Source organism: Leptonychotes weddellii, chromosome 16 (assembly GCF_054177405.1).
Source record: "Leptonychotes weddellii isolate Sample4059 chromosome 16, ASM5417740v2, whole genome shotgun sequence".
NCBI classification, from domain to species: Eukaryota; Metazoa; Chordata; class Mammalia; order Carnivora; family Phocidae; genus Leptonychotes; species Leptonychotes weddellii.
In genome coordinates this window covers 47910810-47925088 of record NC_138384.1, presented here as the reverse complement: position 1 = coordinate 47925088, position 14279 = coordinate 47910810, and the positions used below count along the sequence as shown (strand labels likewise).

Genomic DNA, 14279 nt, shown 5'->3' with positions numbered 1-14279 from the left:
TTTTTTGGCATAAGGATTATTTTAGACTGGTTATGTTATTTTATTTATTTTTAAGATTTTTTAAAATTTATTTATTTTTAAGATTTTTTTAAAATTTATTCATTTGACAGAGACAGACTCAGCGAGAGAGGGAGAAGCAGGGCGCCCGATGCGGGGCTCCATCCCAGGACCCCGGGATCATGACCCGAGCGGAAGGCAGACGCTTAAGGACTGAGCCACGCAGGCGCCCCTAGACTGGTTATTTTAAATATCCAGTAGATTAAGGTGCCTGGTCACCTCCCCAAATGCTTCCCAACAGGATCACGTGTGGAGTCTCAAAAAGGATCCTATGTGGTGGCCTCCCCCTCAGATTTTGTCCATTGCTTTGGGTGAAAACACCCGTGTTGTGTTCATTCAGGGCTCCGGGTGATTCTTTTTTTTTTTTTTTTAAAGATTTTATTTATTTATCCATGAGAGACAGAGAGAGAAAGAGAGAGAGAGAGAGAAGCAGGCTCCCAAGGAGCAGGGAGCCCGACGTGGGACTCGATCCCAGGACCCCGGGACCATGACCTGAGCCCAAGGCAGACGCTTAACCATCTGAGCCACCCAGGCGCCCCGCCCCGGGTGATTCTAAGTGAGGCCAGGGTTGAGGTTATTTTTATGAGAGTGGCGAGCAGGCTCTGGCTCAAGGAGAGGACACAGGGTCTCTGCGACACGAGTCCGGGAGGGTCAGGTCCGGGCAGCACACGGCTCCTAGGCTGTAGACCTTGCGGGCGCCTGTGCGAGGGGAGGCCCCTTGAAAGTGTTGCCGGGCGGACCGGGGAGACCCGGGGGCCTCGATGCAGCGCGTCCCAAATATACAGCCTTAGTGTCGTCCTCTTGTCCCAAGAAAGAATTCAGGGACGTGCAGAGCACAGCAAATGCGCGACACAAACAGGAAAGCTTGCTGAAGCAAAGTACGCTCTCGGGCTGTGCGAGCGGGAGACCCCGACGGAGACCGCGCCGCCCCGGGCTTCGGGCTGCTCCGTGTGACCGACGCTTGTCGGCCGGGGGGTGGACTGTTTGTGACTCGGGCTGGGAATTTCTCGAGAGCAGGGTTTCCGCGCCTTTTCTTCCTTATTTGGCCGGGCGCTTCCGGTCATGGCGCCCGCCATCTTGGGCCCGGCCGGCGCGATCCGGCTTCCTGTGGCGCGCGGCCCGCGCGGGCCCCTCACTTCGCCGGTGCGTGGCCTCGCCGCTCGGTTTGCGGTTCTCCAGGTGTCCGGGCCGCACGGAGCCCGCCGCCTGCTCTGACGGAAGCGGAGACGGGGAGACGCGGGGGCCGGTCTGCGACCGGGAGCTCATTGTCTGCGCACGGCTCCTGACACAAAGGACTGGGAAGTCGGGCCTTTTGTGCATTTCACGGTCCTGCCTGCAGGCGACCGGCTCACGGGGGCGGAGGCTCTGTCGGGGGCTTTGAGGGCATTTTCTCCCGATGCGGCTGTGATTCCCCCACGAGCTCTCCTCCGAGAAAGGACCCCGCAGAACGAGGGCAGAGGAGAAGAAATGGCTAATTCTCAGGTAAGCCTTGCGTCCCACGTCGGAGGCCTTGTCATCGTTTTCTCCCGAAATTCCAAGCGCGCAGAAGTTGGAACGTTGATTCCTTCAGTACGGATGTCGCTGTCTCCGTGTTTTCACCGATTTTTAAAGACCTTCTTAAAAGGATCCCGAGGGGCGCCTGGGCGGCTCAGCCCGTCGGGCGCCGGACTCTTGAACGCGGCTCCGGTCGCGATCTCGGGGTGCTGAGGTCGAGCCCCGCGTGGGGCTCCCCGCTCGCTGCTCTCCTCCTCCTGCCCTTCTCACCCCCTTCCCCCTGCTCACGGGCGCATGCACGCACCCTCCCTCTTCCTAAAATAAAATCAAATCTGTTTTTTTTTTTTTTTTTTAAAGCGTAGCTCTTTAGGATACTTTCCTGTATTCCGGAGCCCTCTTTCCCTTCCCTCCGACCTGGCTTCCAGTAGGACGCGAGCGGTTGTCATTTTGAATTAATGTCTTGTATCCGTCACAAATGTTCCCTCTGTGACAGAGTCACAGGGGGAAACCATTGAATTAAAGATTTTTTTTTTTTAAAGATTTTATTTATTTATTTGACAGAGAGAGACACAGCGAGAGAGGGAACACAAGCAGGGGGAGTGGGAGAGGGAGAAGCAGGCTTCCCGCCGAGCAGGGAGCCCGATGCGGGGCTCGATCCCAGGACCCCGGGATCATGACCTGAGCCGAAGGCAGACGCCTAACGACTGAGCCACCCAGGCGCCCCGAATTAAAGATTTCTGTCGTGGATGCGGTCGAGCCCTGGGGTGTCCGTCAAGGGGAACATTTCACGGTTAGGTCGCATCTGGATACTTCAGTGGCTGTGTGTACACCGGGATTAAGAAAATGCACAAAGAAGCAGGATGGGTATGTGTCCCAGATAACTCCGAAAGTTCTGGAAAAGACACAGCCTTGCTGTTCAGAATGTGCAAGAGAGATGCTCTATTTAAAATACACTAGAAGGGCGCATGGGTGGCTCAGTCGGTTGAGTGTCAGACCGACTTTTGATTTCAGCGCAGGTCATGATCTCAGGGTCGTGGGATTGAGCCCAGCGTCTGTCTCCCACGCTCAGCGGGGGGTCTGCTTGAGATTCTTTCCCTCTGCCCCTCCCCCCACTCGCGCTTTCTCTCCCTCTCTCTCTCAAATCGTTAAAAAAAAAAATACACTAGACGTTACAGGATGTGGGCGCTGCATGTGGCTTGTAATTTGTATAAATCCACTCTTTCCTCATAATTAGATTCATAATTTTGATTTGGGGGCAGTGATAATAAGTCCTTCCCTGTGCTGCAGGCAATGATACCAATTTGCTTATTATTACAGCTGACGGTAACTTCTTTTACTTGGCTTGGTGCTCTCTGCCAGATTCCTCCTATATAACGTGAATTTATCTCTTAATCATTCATAACGATTGGATGGATTTACTGCAGGGTGTGCAGAAGCCATCACATTGAAACTGGAAACTCCTTTCTTCTGAGTTTCTCTTTGCTTGTAGTTTCCAATGGAAAATGAGGGCTCTCTCTCTTGTGCACCGGAGGTAACGGACTGCTGGGAGTGGTGTTTGTAAAGAATTCAGGCCGTTGTCCTACGAATTTCTGTTTCACTCCACACCCATGTCTCAGACACACTCTATTCTTTGTATTTTCAGAAAAGGAAAACCAGAATCACGTAATTAACATGTTTGAGTACCTTAAAATTCTAAAACCTAACATAGCATAAATGGTTATTGGAAGAAAACTTTCAGTGAAATACTAGACTCAGAAATGTTAGCGGTTTTCTTTTTTCCCCCAAATTTTTATTTAAATTCTAGTTAGTTAACATACAGTGTATAGCTGTTTTCTTTATAGCATTCTGTGTGTTTGTCTTTATAGTGTGATTAAAAGAAGCATCATCATCCACACATGGATTTATAAGTTTTATGCCATTGAGAATGTTTCTTCAGTTACTATGACAGTTTTATACTCTGTCACTTTTAATGTGTATGTAATGGCTTTTTACATGTGTGGATGTGTGCATAAAATGTAAAAAGTAGATCCATTTTGTGTCGGTGCCTTCTTGTTTCCATCACTCTGCTCGGATTGCAGCAGGCTTGTCTCTGTATTACTGTCCCGGGTGTCATTTTAGATCGATTCTAGGTCAGACAGCCTGGATTAAAAACTAATCCCTTCCATGTACTGGATGTTTGTCAAAATATTCTCATAAAAAGAACATGTTCTGTTAGATTATTATTACTTCTTTGTGCATTAATTTATGAAAAGTCATTAGAATGCTATCTGGTAACCAGTAAATGCTCAAAAAGTATTGTTGTGCCGTTCTTGCTAAATAAAATGCCTTCAGTTCCAAGTCCTCCAAGAATTCTTAGAGTTCTACCTTTTTGTTATTTAAAAAAAAAAAAAAGTATCCCTTGGCCCATAGGCTCCTGCCTCCGTTAGAAATGCAGACTCCGATCCCACTCCAGAAGTCTGGAACAGAATCTGCATTTTCGCAAGATCTGCAATGCCTGTTGTGAAATTCTAACTCACATTAGAATTTGATAAGTACATTTGTAATCCACCAAAACTTTCCATGTAAGAAATAGACACAACTTCTACTGTGTGATATAAATGTAGTTCTCAAAAATGTGTATGCCTGTATTGATGCCTTCATTTGACAAGTTATCTTGGGTAAACACAGTATTTACAATGGTTTTGTGGTTCATATGCCATCCTCTTACTTCAGGGCTAGAGAATACATTAGAGCATATTAGTGTGTTAAAAATTATCTTATGGGGGCGCCTGGGTGGCTCAGATGGTTAAGTGTCTGCCTTTGGCCCAGGTCAGGATCTCAGGGTCTTGGGATAGAGCCCACCCCAGCAGGGGGTCTGCTCCTCCCTCTTTAGTATTATCATGAGGTAAAGGTAACTGTCCATCTGCAGGTGTGATTTGGAGGTTAAGCTCAAACTGGTTTGGGCCACTGGAGCTCTTTGTCAGAGCCCAGTCCTTAATCCTTGAGGAAGTTTCCATTATTGGGGGGCTGTGCCCATCAGGTCTTTTGCCTGAGTTGAAAGATAAGCTGGAAAGAAGAGCTTAAGGAAAATGTGGGACAAAGCTCGCTGGGTACAGGCAGGTGGGCAGTAAAGGTCCGGTCTCAGGGTCTAGCTGGTGACAAATCCCTCCTCTGGTTTTATTCCCCTCATTCTTGAGGGGCACACGGAAAAGGTCTATCTTTTGGAGCTACTTTCCTGCTAGACATGGGCATATCCTAAGGATTGACTGAGGAGCAGAATTTTTCCTCCGCTAGTTTTAGATATGCTTGTGGGTGTCCAGGTTTAACCCCAAGCTGCTCATATCCCCGTGTTACTACCATTTGTAATTTTATAGCCTCAGTGTGCTTGGACACAAATTGCACCAAGCAGTTAAGTATGCAGGGTCCAAACAGCAGTAAGAGCAGTGTTGTGTTAGTTTCTTTTTGTTAATAGTCCTACTGACATTTACTAGGGAATTTATCCCCCAGGGATGGCCCACTGTGTTTATAGCTTTTAGCATCTCTAGGAAATAGTGACAAGAAGTAAAATTAAGGTGTTCATTGTGGGGCGCCTGGGTGGCTTAGTTGGTTAAGTGCCCGGCTCTCGATTTCGGCTCAGGTCATGATCTCAGGGTCGTGGGATTGAGCCCAGCATCTGGCTCCCACGCTCACTGGGGAGTCGGCTTGAGATTCTTTCCCAATGCCCCTCCCCCCGCTCACACTCTCTCTTCCTCTCTTTCTGTCTAAAATAAATAAGTCTTTAAAAAAGCCCCCCAAAACAAATAAATACACTAGACATTACAGGGCATGGATGCTACATATAGCTTATAATTTATATAAATCCACTGTTTTCTGGTAAGCGATCAAGCTCTGCGCTCAGTGCAGTCTGCTCGAGATTCTCTCCCTCCCTCTGTTCCTCCTCCCCCACCCCCGCTTGCTCACTTTCTCTCAAATAAATAAAATCTTAAAAAAAAAAAAGAAAAAAGGTGTTCATTGTAAAATCAGACCAAGTCAGAGGGGTCTAGGGCATCTATTTGCCATGTATTAACAATAAACTGTGGTATTTATTACTCAACAGTCAGAGAATGATTTAATCTGTTAAAGGGGCCTGGCAGCAAACAATAAGGCTGAAGAAACCAGAACAGCAGAACTAGTGTCCTACGGATAGAGATTATTAGGGTTTAAATTTGAGAGCCCTTACGCACTGAGGCTCTACTAACCTTGTGAGCTTCTCCAACAGAAGTTTCAGGTCAGTGAATGGCTCACAGGAATATTTGTTGTTACCTGGTGCTAGTAAACCCCCCCCCCCCCCCCCCGGCCCCCGGGTCTCTGGGTAGATGCCTGTTTTACTCTCCTAGGGTGGATTCAAGGTAGGGCTCCCTCTAACGGGAAGGAAGAGCATGTTAACCACATGCACCGGGTATTACTACAGTCCCCAGTTTCATTTGGGTGAAGCTTAATTTCGGTGGGTAGAGGGGGGAAAAATTTTCATATTTGTTGAGTGTATCCATCACCTGTCAGAGATTAATTATACGCTTAATGGCTTGAGAAACCGGTGGGTCTGGAGGTGAGAAGGAGTCAGAGCATTTTGGAAAGCCCTCCCGTACGTCATCCCAAATGGGCCAAGATTTTAGTTTGCCCTTTGGGGTAGCTCTCACTCTGGTGAGAGCTGTTGGTAGTAACTTTAACCAATGTTCCTGTTTCCTGGCACAACTTTGCCAGAGTCTGGTTTAGGGTTCTGCTCTCCCGTTCTGTCTTCCCGGAAGACTGAGTCTCCAGGCAGAGTGTAACCTCTACATGACACCTCAAATGATTTTGGATATAAAGCCTGGCCCATTGTCATTCTGGATTGACCTTGGCAACTGAAATTGAGGAATTTTCTCCTTTACTAAGGACCTAGTTACTTTGTTAGTTCTTTCTGTCCTTCAGGGAAGGGCCTTAGTCCATCTAGTGAATGTATCTACAAACACCGGGGGCCATTGGCATTACAGTAAAGTCTGTTCACCAATCCTCCCCTGGCATTGTCCAAAAGACAAGTCTATTTTAGTTAAACCAACAAGCTTAAACTTTAATTTACAAAAATGACCCCAGATACGTAGATGTGAAAAAATTTGGGTTACTTTGTATTTTTGTGGATTTTAGAATGCCCCCCCCTTTTTTTTTTAACAAGCATTTGTCTTTTAACCAGCTAAATAGAACTCTTACTGTGCCAAGTGCATGCTTCCAGTGACCCAGGGAGTTGCTGCCTCCTTTTTTCAGGGTTAAGGGAAAGGAGGAAGTGCTTACGGACCAAGCAGCCAGGGTGGACATTTAAACTGGGAACAACAAACAGACCAAACAACCAGGTGAGATGGAGGTTTCAATCTCACAGACCTTAGACTAGTCTCCGTTAGGTCACTCCCATTTTGCTAGGTTAGACCATCCCAAGCCTGTGAAAGGCTGAATCCTGTGATCTGTCATCAGGGATGTCTAGACTCAAGTTGAATGAGTATTCAATTTCCCCAGAGTATTCTGACCTAATATTATGCTGACTTGCCCAGACTTTGTGAGACAACTCTAGTTTACCTCTGAAAGCTGTGTCACAGGGTGCCTGGGTGGCTCAGTGGTTAAGCGTCTGCCTTCAGTTCAGGTCATGATCCCAGGGTCCTGGGCTCGAGCCCCTCATTGGGCTCCCTGCTCAGCGGGGAGTCTGTTTTTCCCTCTACCCTTCCCCCTGCTCATGATCTGTGATCTCACTCTCTCTCTAATAAATAATTAAAATCTTAAAAAAAAAAAGCCGTGTCACGTACCTGTTGTTAACTTACCCCAACAGAAGTCCTTCTGAGTAATAGTAGTCCGAGTGGATGCTGGATTTCAGGTGATGTCAGAACCCCAGGCTGGCAGTCACAGGCACGAAGAGTGAGAGCCCCCTTCCTCCCTCAGGGAATCTGCCCCCGGCCCCAGTAACTTGAACAGTTTAGCTGGGGTGAGCTTGTGGTGCTCACTGCTTCATCTGTTGGAAGCCAGGGAACCAGAGGCCAGAACCTGGGAAAGACACCTGTCCCATCTGGATCACCAAATTTGTAACTGAACTAAAGTGAATTTGCTTCCCGGTGAATTACAGACAGAAACTACACAGTGGAGTTGTCACACGAAGGAGAATTTATTTATAGTAAATAAGGAGATCACAGGGAATAATTTCCAAAGCCAAGACTCCCAGAGCAAGAGTGAATGAGTTCCTTTTATTTAGGCTTAGGATGAATATTTAGAAAGGGCAGCCTTGTCATCTTATGAAGAGGTGGGCATAAGGTCATGCATCTGCTTTAAGGAAACCATTCTAACCACACTTTGTATGTTATGTAAATGAGCTTTGTGCTCCTCCTTGGGGGAGAATTTAGTATTATAATGAGGTAAAGGTAACTGTAGGTCACTCCATGGGTCACTCCGAGGTGCATCTGTACAAGTGTGAGTTGGCAGTTAAGCCCAAACTGGTCTGGGTGGTCTGGGTGCTAGAGCATTTAGTCAGGGTAGTATTTACTACTTGTGTAGTAGTTTTTGTTTCCATTATCGGAAACTATGTCCCTGGGGTTTTTTTTGCCTGAATTTAAAGATGGGCCGGAGGGGTGCCTGGGTGGCTCCAGTCCAGTCGTTAAGCCTCTGCCTTCGGCTGAGGTCATAATCCCAGGGTCCTGGGATCGAGCCCCGCATCAGGCTCCCTGCTTAGCGGGAAGCCTGCTTCTCCCTCTCCCCCTCTCCCTGCTTGTGTTCCCTCACTCCCTGTGTCTCTGTCTGTCAAATAAATAAATAAAATCTTAAAAAAAAAAAAAAGGCTGGGAAAAAGAGCTTAAAGAAAATTTGGGACAAATTCAAGGGGTACTAGCAGGTGAGCAGTAAAGGTTAGGTCGTGGGTCTAGCTGGTGACATTAACTCCCTCTTTCATCTTAGGAACCATTGTGAACTCTGTCAATGGCCACTTGGTAACTGTGGTATTTATTGCAGGGACTGCTGACATTCAGGGATGTGGCCATAGAATTCTCTCAGGAGGAGTGGGGATGCCTGAACCTCGTTCAGCGGGAATTGTACAGGGATGTGATGTTAGAGAACTATGGAAACCTTCTCTTCTTGGGTGAGGATAACTTCCTTCCAGACTTCCCAAACCACACTCAGGGTTTTCTTCCTTCCCTTGAAGACCGTCTCTTGGAAGATTCTTCTTTCCACGACTGGGATTCAGATGGCTGCAGTAAGGGAAGTAAGTAAGGGTTTATAGGTGGAGAGAAAAATCTTCATGTTTCCTTTCCAGCTTTAGCTTCCCCTTCCTTAAGGTAACATCATCATTTCTGTAGATTAGTGGCGATTCTAAATATTGAGGGGCATAAAATGGTACTGCCCACATCTGAACTCCAATTTCCACTCCTTATTATTGTATGTAGTACTTGGAAGTGGAATCCAAGATCTGAACATTACAAATCCCTCCTTTATGTTCTCAATGGGCTGTTAGACCACAGCTTCTGGGAAGTCATTTTCTAGAATTCTACAGTGTCTTCTCTTCTCTAGTGAGCATAATACTGGATTGAAAGCTAGAATCTCTAGCAATACTCATTCCTTTTTTCTAATAAACAGGTCTTGTTGTGTCAAAGCCAGACCTGGTCATCTTTTTGGAGCAAAAGAGGGAGCTCTGGGATGTGAAGGGAAAGGAGACAGTAGCCATCCACCCAGGTAGGTGGGAATGAATAAAGCAGATGACAGAGGTGAGGCCCAAAGGTCAAGGAGGAAGCTAGACCTTACACTGTGGTTTGGGTAGCTCTCTTTGAATAGAAATACGTTTGAGAAGCCTTGGTGTATTTCTCTTGCTGTCAGAGGGACACCCCCTGTCCAACACTCATCATGCTCTTACATCCTATGAGGATTCTCATTCAGCTCTAGTGATCTTCCATCACATTCACAGCATAGACAACACCCTCCACTTGGATGGTGAAGGCCTTCATGATCTGAGTGCTTTTCCATGGCTTTTGGAGGCCTGGGGAAATCTGTTATAGGAAAAATCTGCCTATTTCTGAGGAACTCTGTTAGACCATTTCTAAGTTCTGTTTTGCCTCATGTCAGAGGTGTGTGCGGGGAGTGGTGGGCATATTGGGGCTTGGTGCAGAAATCCCAGGAACAGTGGAGACAGATTTCACCTCTTTTCTGCTTTATGATTTCCAATTTTATGGAAGCTTTAAACATAACTGTACAAAATAGAGACAGTAATTTCTTCAAATAACAAAGCACCTCCCTAAAATGAGAAAATCTAACGCTTCATTTCCCTTCACAATTTCCTTTCTCTTGTCTGGACTAAGAGTAGAAATCACAACTCAATGCGATCCAATTCCTCAATTTAATGTTTCTGTTTGTATCCCAGAGTTCCTACATAAGGTAATGCCATAGGGGAGCTAGAACACTTAGTACTTAGTACATAATGTCCCAGTTGTTACCTTATTTCTTAATAATTGCATCATTTTATAATTTTGTCCAGTTTAATACGAATTTCCTGTGACTGTGTCCTATTTTCACTTTCTGATTACTTTTATAGGAGATTCATTTGATTTTGAAATGAGAAGTTCTGCTATGACAAAGGCATGTGCTTTATAAGAAATGAACTATATAATTAGTAAAAGTCCCATATTAAAAAAAAAAGTTTTGTTCATGTAATTTATTTCAGGAAAAATTAATCTTCAGGTTTTTCTTCTACTTTTCCTAAGAATGTATCCGAATTTAATCCCAAATATTTATTTTATTTTATTATTTTAAAGATTTTATTTATTTATTTGACAGAGAGAGACACAGCGAGAGAGGGAACACAAGCAGGGGGAGTGGGAAAGGGAGAAGCAGGCTTCCCGTGGAGCAGGGAGCCCGATGTAGCGCTTGATCCCAGGACCCTGGGATCATGACTGGAGCTGAACTGAAGGCAGACGCTTAACGACTGAGCCACCCAGGCGCCCCTCTGTGTTTATTTAGAAATAAAGGGCTTTTGTTTGTTTGCTTGGTTCTAAAGAATGGATCACAGCTTTACATTCTTTGTAAGAGTAGGAGGAACATATTAATAACATAATACATTTCTTTAATGTCTTTTAAGTGCTTGTTCATAAAATTTTCCATTAGAGATTTTTATGATTGATCATAATGAATTTCCTTCACAGTTTTACTGCCATATAGGACATAGCAATGATTCAAAATGCTTGCTTTTCATACATGCACAGTCACAGTTTAAAATTATAGTAAAATAGAAGAATTCTTTTTTAATAATACATGTTTTTGTTTGCTGTTTTGTTTTTTTTTCTTATTTTTTGAGAGAAAGAGAGAAGGTAGAGGGGAGGCACCCAGGTGCTCCAGAAAGAATCAGGCATCTTGGGATGCCTGGGTGGCTCAGTTGGTTAAGCATCTGCTTCAGCTCAGGTCATGATCTCAGCGTCCTGGGATTGAGCCCCGCATCGGGCTCCCTACTTGGTGGGGAGCCTGCTTTTTCCTTTCCCTCTGCCCTGCCACTCCGCCTGCTCATGCTCACTCTGTCTCTCTCAAATAAATAAATAAAATCTTAAAAAAAAAAAAGTCTGAATCTTCCGCTTAATCAAGTCTGTTGCTGATTCTTCAGTTTATTTATTTTTTTAAAGATTTTATTTATTTATTTGACAGAGAGAGACACAGGGAGTGAGGGAACACAAGCAGGGGGAGTGGGAGAGGGAGAAGCAGGCTTCCCACTGAGTGGGGAGCCTGATGTGGGGCTCGATCCCAGGACCCTAGGATCATGACCTGAGCCGAAGGCAGACGCTTAACGTCTGAGCCACCCAGGCATCCCCAGTTTATTTTTAAATTCAGTAATTGTACTGTTTAGCTCCCAATTTCTGTTTTTGTTTTTGTTTTTTATTTGACAGAGAGAGACACAGCAAGAGAGGGAACACAAACAGGGGGAGTGGGAGAGGGAGAAGCAGGCCTCCCGCCGAGCAGGGAGCCCGATGCAGGGCTCAATCCCAGGACCCTGGGATCATGACCTGAGCCGAAGGCAAATGCTTAATGACTGAGCCACCGAGGCACCCCTCCCAATTTCTGTTTTGTTGTCTTTTATACTTTGTACCTCTTTGGATTTTTGTTTTGATCATGCATAGTTTTCCTGATATCATTTATTTTCCTGTCTCTTTTCTCTTCCTGTATGAGCATCTTTCTCATGGTTATTTGAATTCTTTGTAGGCATTTAATAGTTCTCTATTTATTTAGGGCCAGTCTGGGGTCTTTATTTTGTTCCTTTGATTGGGACTTATTTTTCTGTTTTTTTTTTCTTTTTTTTTTTTGTATGCCTTGTGATCCTTTGTTGAGATTTGGGAATTAAAACAAACAAAAGAAATGGCCTCTGGTCCCAGGCTTTATGTACTTACTTTGACAGGAGAACACAAATAACAGTCAGCTGTGCTGCTAATTCTGGGGCTTGTCAACATGCTTTGGGGATATGTAATATCTGAGTTTTTGTAATTTTCCAGTTGTAAAAGTGTTTTTGTTTTTTTTTCCTTCTTTGGAGCCCATGATACCTTCCTCTCCCTGATGTTTGCCTTCAGCTCTGCCGTTTCTCTGCTGTTTGAACAAGTACTCAGGTTTTCTCTGAGCGGCCACCATAGTGCATCCAGAGGGTGCCCTCAGCCCTCCATGTCATGCACGAGAGTTAGAGGTCTATCAGGCAGCTGCAAAAGCCAGATCATTACATGTAAGAGGTCACTTACGTCTTTCTCTCCAGAGGAGAGGGGAGAGTTTTCTCACAGTCTTGTTATGGAATGCTATGCAGCGTGAACAACTCTTGAAGGCAAGTGTAACAAAATTCTGGTCTCTTCAGTGTGACTCTCCTTCATTTTGTGTCTGCCTATGGTGCTGTGGTCTCCTGACTGGCTTCTGGAGCACTGAAAAAGGTAGTTTGGTCCATTTTCGCCTCCATGGAGGAGCAAAGTCCTGGTGGTTCTTACTTCTCCATTCTGCTGATGTCCTATGACGGGTATTAATTTTGTACATTAGCATTTTAATGTCTATTTACGTTAAGTGTAGTAAGTGGGATAATTACCAGGTGTCTTTCAGTTATATCTTCTGAAGCCCTAGGCTTATTGGCAAAGACAATATTCTTTCCATAGAGTGATATGGAAAGATATGAAAGCTGTGGCCCTGAGTATTTATACTTAATGAGTGACTGGGACTGTGCCTGGGGAGGGAGAAGGGTAGAAAAGGGCAGGAAGGATTTTATGATGGATATAACCAAACTGGGACAATTACCCATAATGAAATTTTAGTGCCAGAAGAGACTGAGGATATGAAACATCTCGAGGAAAGCCCCACTTTAAGACAGTGTGTCTTTCTTCTTTTGACCATATTTGAGTATTTTTGAATGGCAAATACCATTAACTTTACTCTTAAATTATTTCATGCCTTTATTGCTAGTGTGCATTTAATTTAAAGTCATTTGTTTGTTGCTGTCTCACAGATATGAGGGGCATTTATATAGTAGGAATCCATTCAATACCTACATTTCCGTGGAAAGTTAAGGACACTAATGTGCAGTGTGAAGAAAATCTAAATGGAGATGCTGTTTGTGCTTGACCTATAACACTGGTAAAAGTCACCATGAAGTATGTGTTCATCATTCTTTGCATTCAAATAAAACAGAGGGCATCATTCTTTGCATTCAAATAAAACAGAGGAACATTCTCAATTTTCAGTAGTTTTACCCACTGCTGTTTGAGGAGAAAACGCTGGCAGTTCATCAAAATCTGGATGTGTTTTCATAATAGCAAGAGATAGAAGTCATTTTTTTTTTTTTTAAGGATTTTATTTATTTGTCAGAGAGAGCGAGAGAGAGAGAACACAAGTAGGGGAAGCGGCAGGCAGCGGGAGAAGCAAGGAGCCCGATGTGGGCCTCGATCCCAGGACCCTGGGATCATGACCTGAGCTGAAGGCAGACGCTTGACGTCTGAGCCACCCAGGCGTCCCAAGAGGTAGAAGTCTTGGTCTCTGTGGTCGAGGTGGTGCTTCAGCCTCACTCCTGAGTACTGAGATTTGCCCAATGGTGTCTTGTGTGGATAGTTGCTAGTTGAGCGTTCTGTGAGAAATACTGAAGTGGGAACTACCCATTTCACCATCTTGGATGATGTCACCCCTCTGTGATCAATGCTTTTATGTCTCATGAGCTAAAATCAGTGTTTCCTACATACCTATATGCATGTGTGTGTTTATATCTAATATACATATACACATAGATTGTTTTCCATCATGTAGACTTGTTTTCCAAGAAGTAGTGTACATTTAGATATTGAAAGATAACACTATTAATAACAGTGACAAACTCCTTTAGTGTTAAAGATTATTCTATATAATATTCATACTGCCATTTTGGTTGTTTGGTTATCACTGCATTAAAAACATGTTTTTGTTTTCACTTTATTTATTTATTTATTTTTTTAAAAGATTTTATTTATTTATTCATGAGAGACAGAGAGAGAGAGAGAGAGAGAGAGAGAGAAGCAGGCTCCCAAGGAGCAGGGAGCCCGATGCGGGACTCGATCCCAGGACCCTGGGATCATGACCTGAGCCGAAGGCAGACGCTTAACCATCTGAGCCACCCAGGCGCCCTTGTTTTCACTTTAATCCTCATGTTTTAGTTATAGCTCTAGGAATATTCCAGGGGAATATGTTCAAGCAAAGTTTGATGGTACCAGGAACATTTGGTTTATTTATTTATTTGTTTG

The 14279-nt window shown here is 44.7% G+C and overlaps 2 protein-coding genes across 2 annotated transcripts in view; both read left to right on the top strand.

The window, feature by feature from the left end:
- Positions 1-1411: 1411 nt before the first annotated feature.
- LOC115942341 (KRAB domain-containing protein 5-like) lies at positions 1412-9257 on the top strand. The gene is made up of 3 exons (XM_031032251.2): positions 1412-1539; positions 8527-8653; positions 9148-9257. The coding sequence occupies exons 1-3, from the start codon at positions 1525-1527 to the stop codon at positions 9255-9257; spliced, it is 252 nt and encodes an 83-aa protein (XP_030888111.1). The 5' UTR covers positions 1412-1524.
- Positions 1413-14279, top strand: part of ZNF845 (zinc finger protein 845) — a 180659-nt gene continuing 167792 nt past the window's right edge. The window contains exon 1 of the mRNA XM_081807622.1: positions 1413-1539. The gene's annotated coding sequence lies outside the window, so the exon portion shown is untranslated. The remainder of the gene's footprint in view (positions 1540-14279) is intronic.

What these genes read in the sequence shown, in the direction of transcription:
- LOC115942341 (XM_031032251.2), top strand. An exon ending in TGGAAACCTTCTCTTCTTGG is followed by an intron (nt 8,654 to 9,147) that starts GTGAGGATAACT and finishes TCTAATAAACAG; the next exon opens with GTCTTGTTGTGTCAAAGCCA.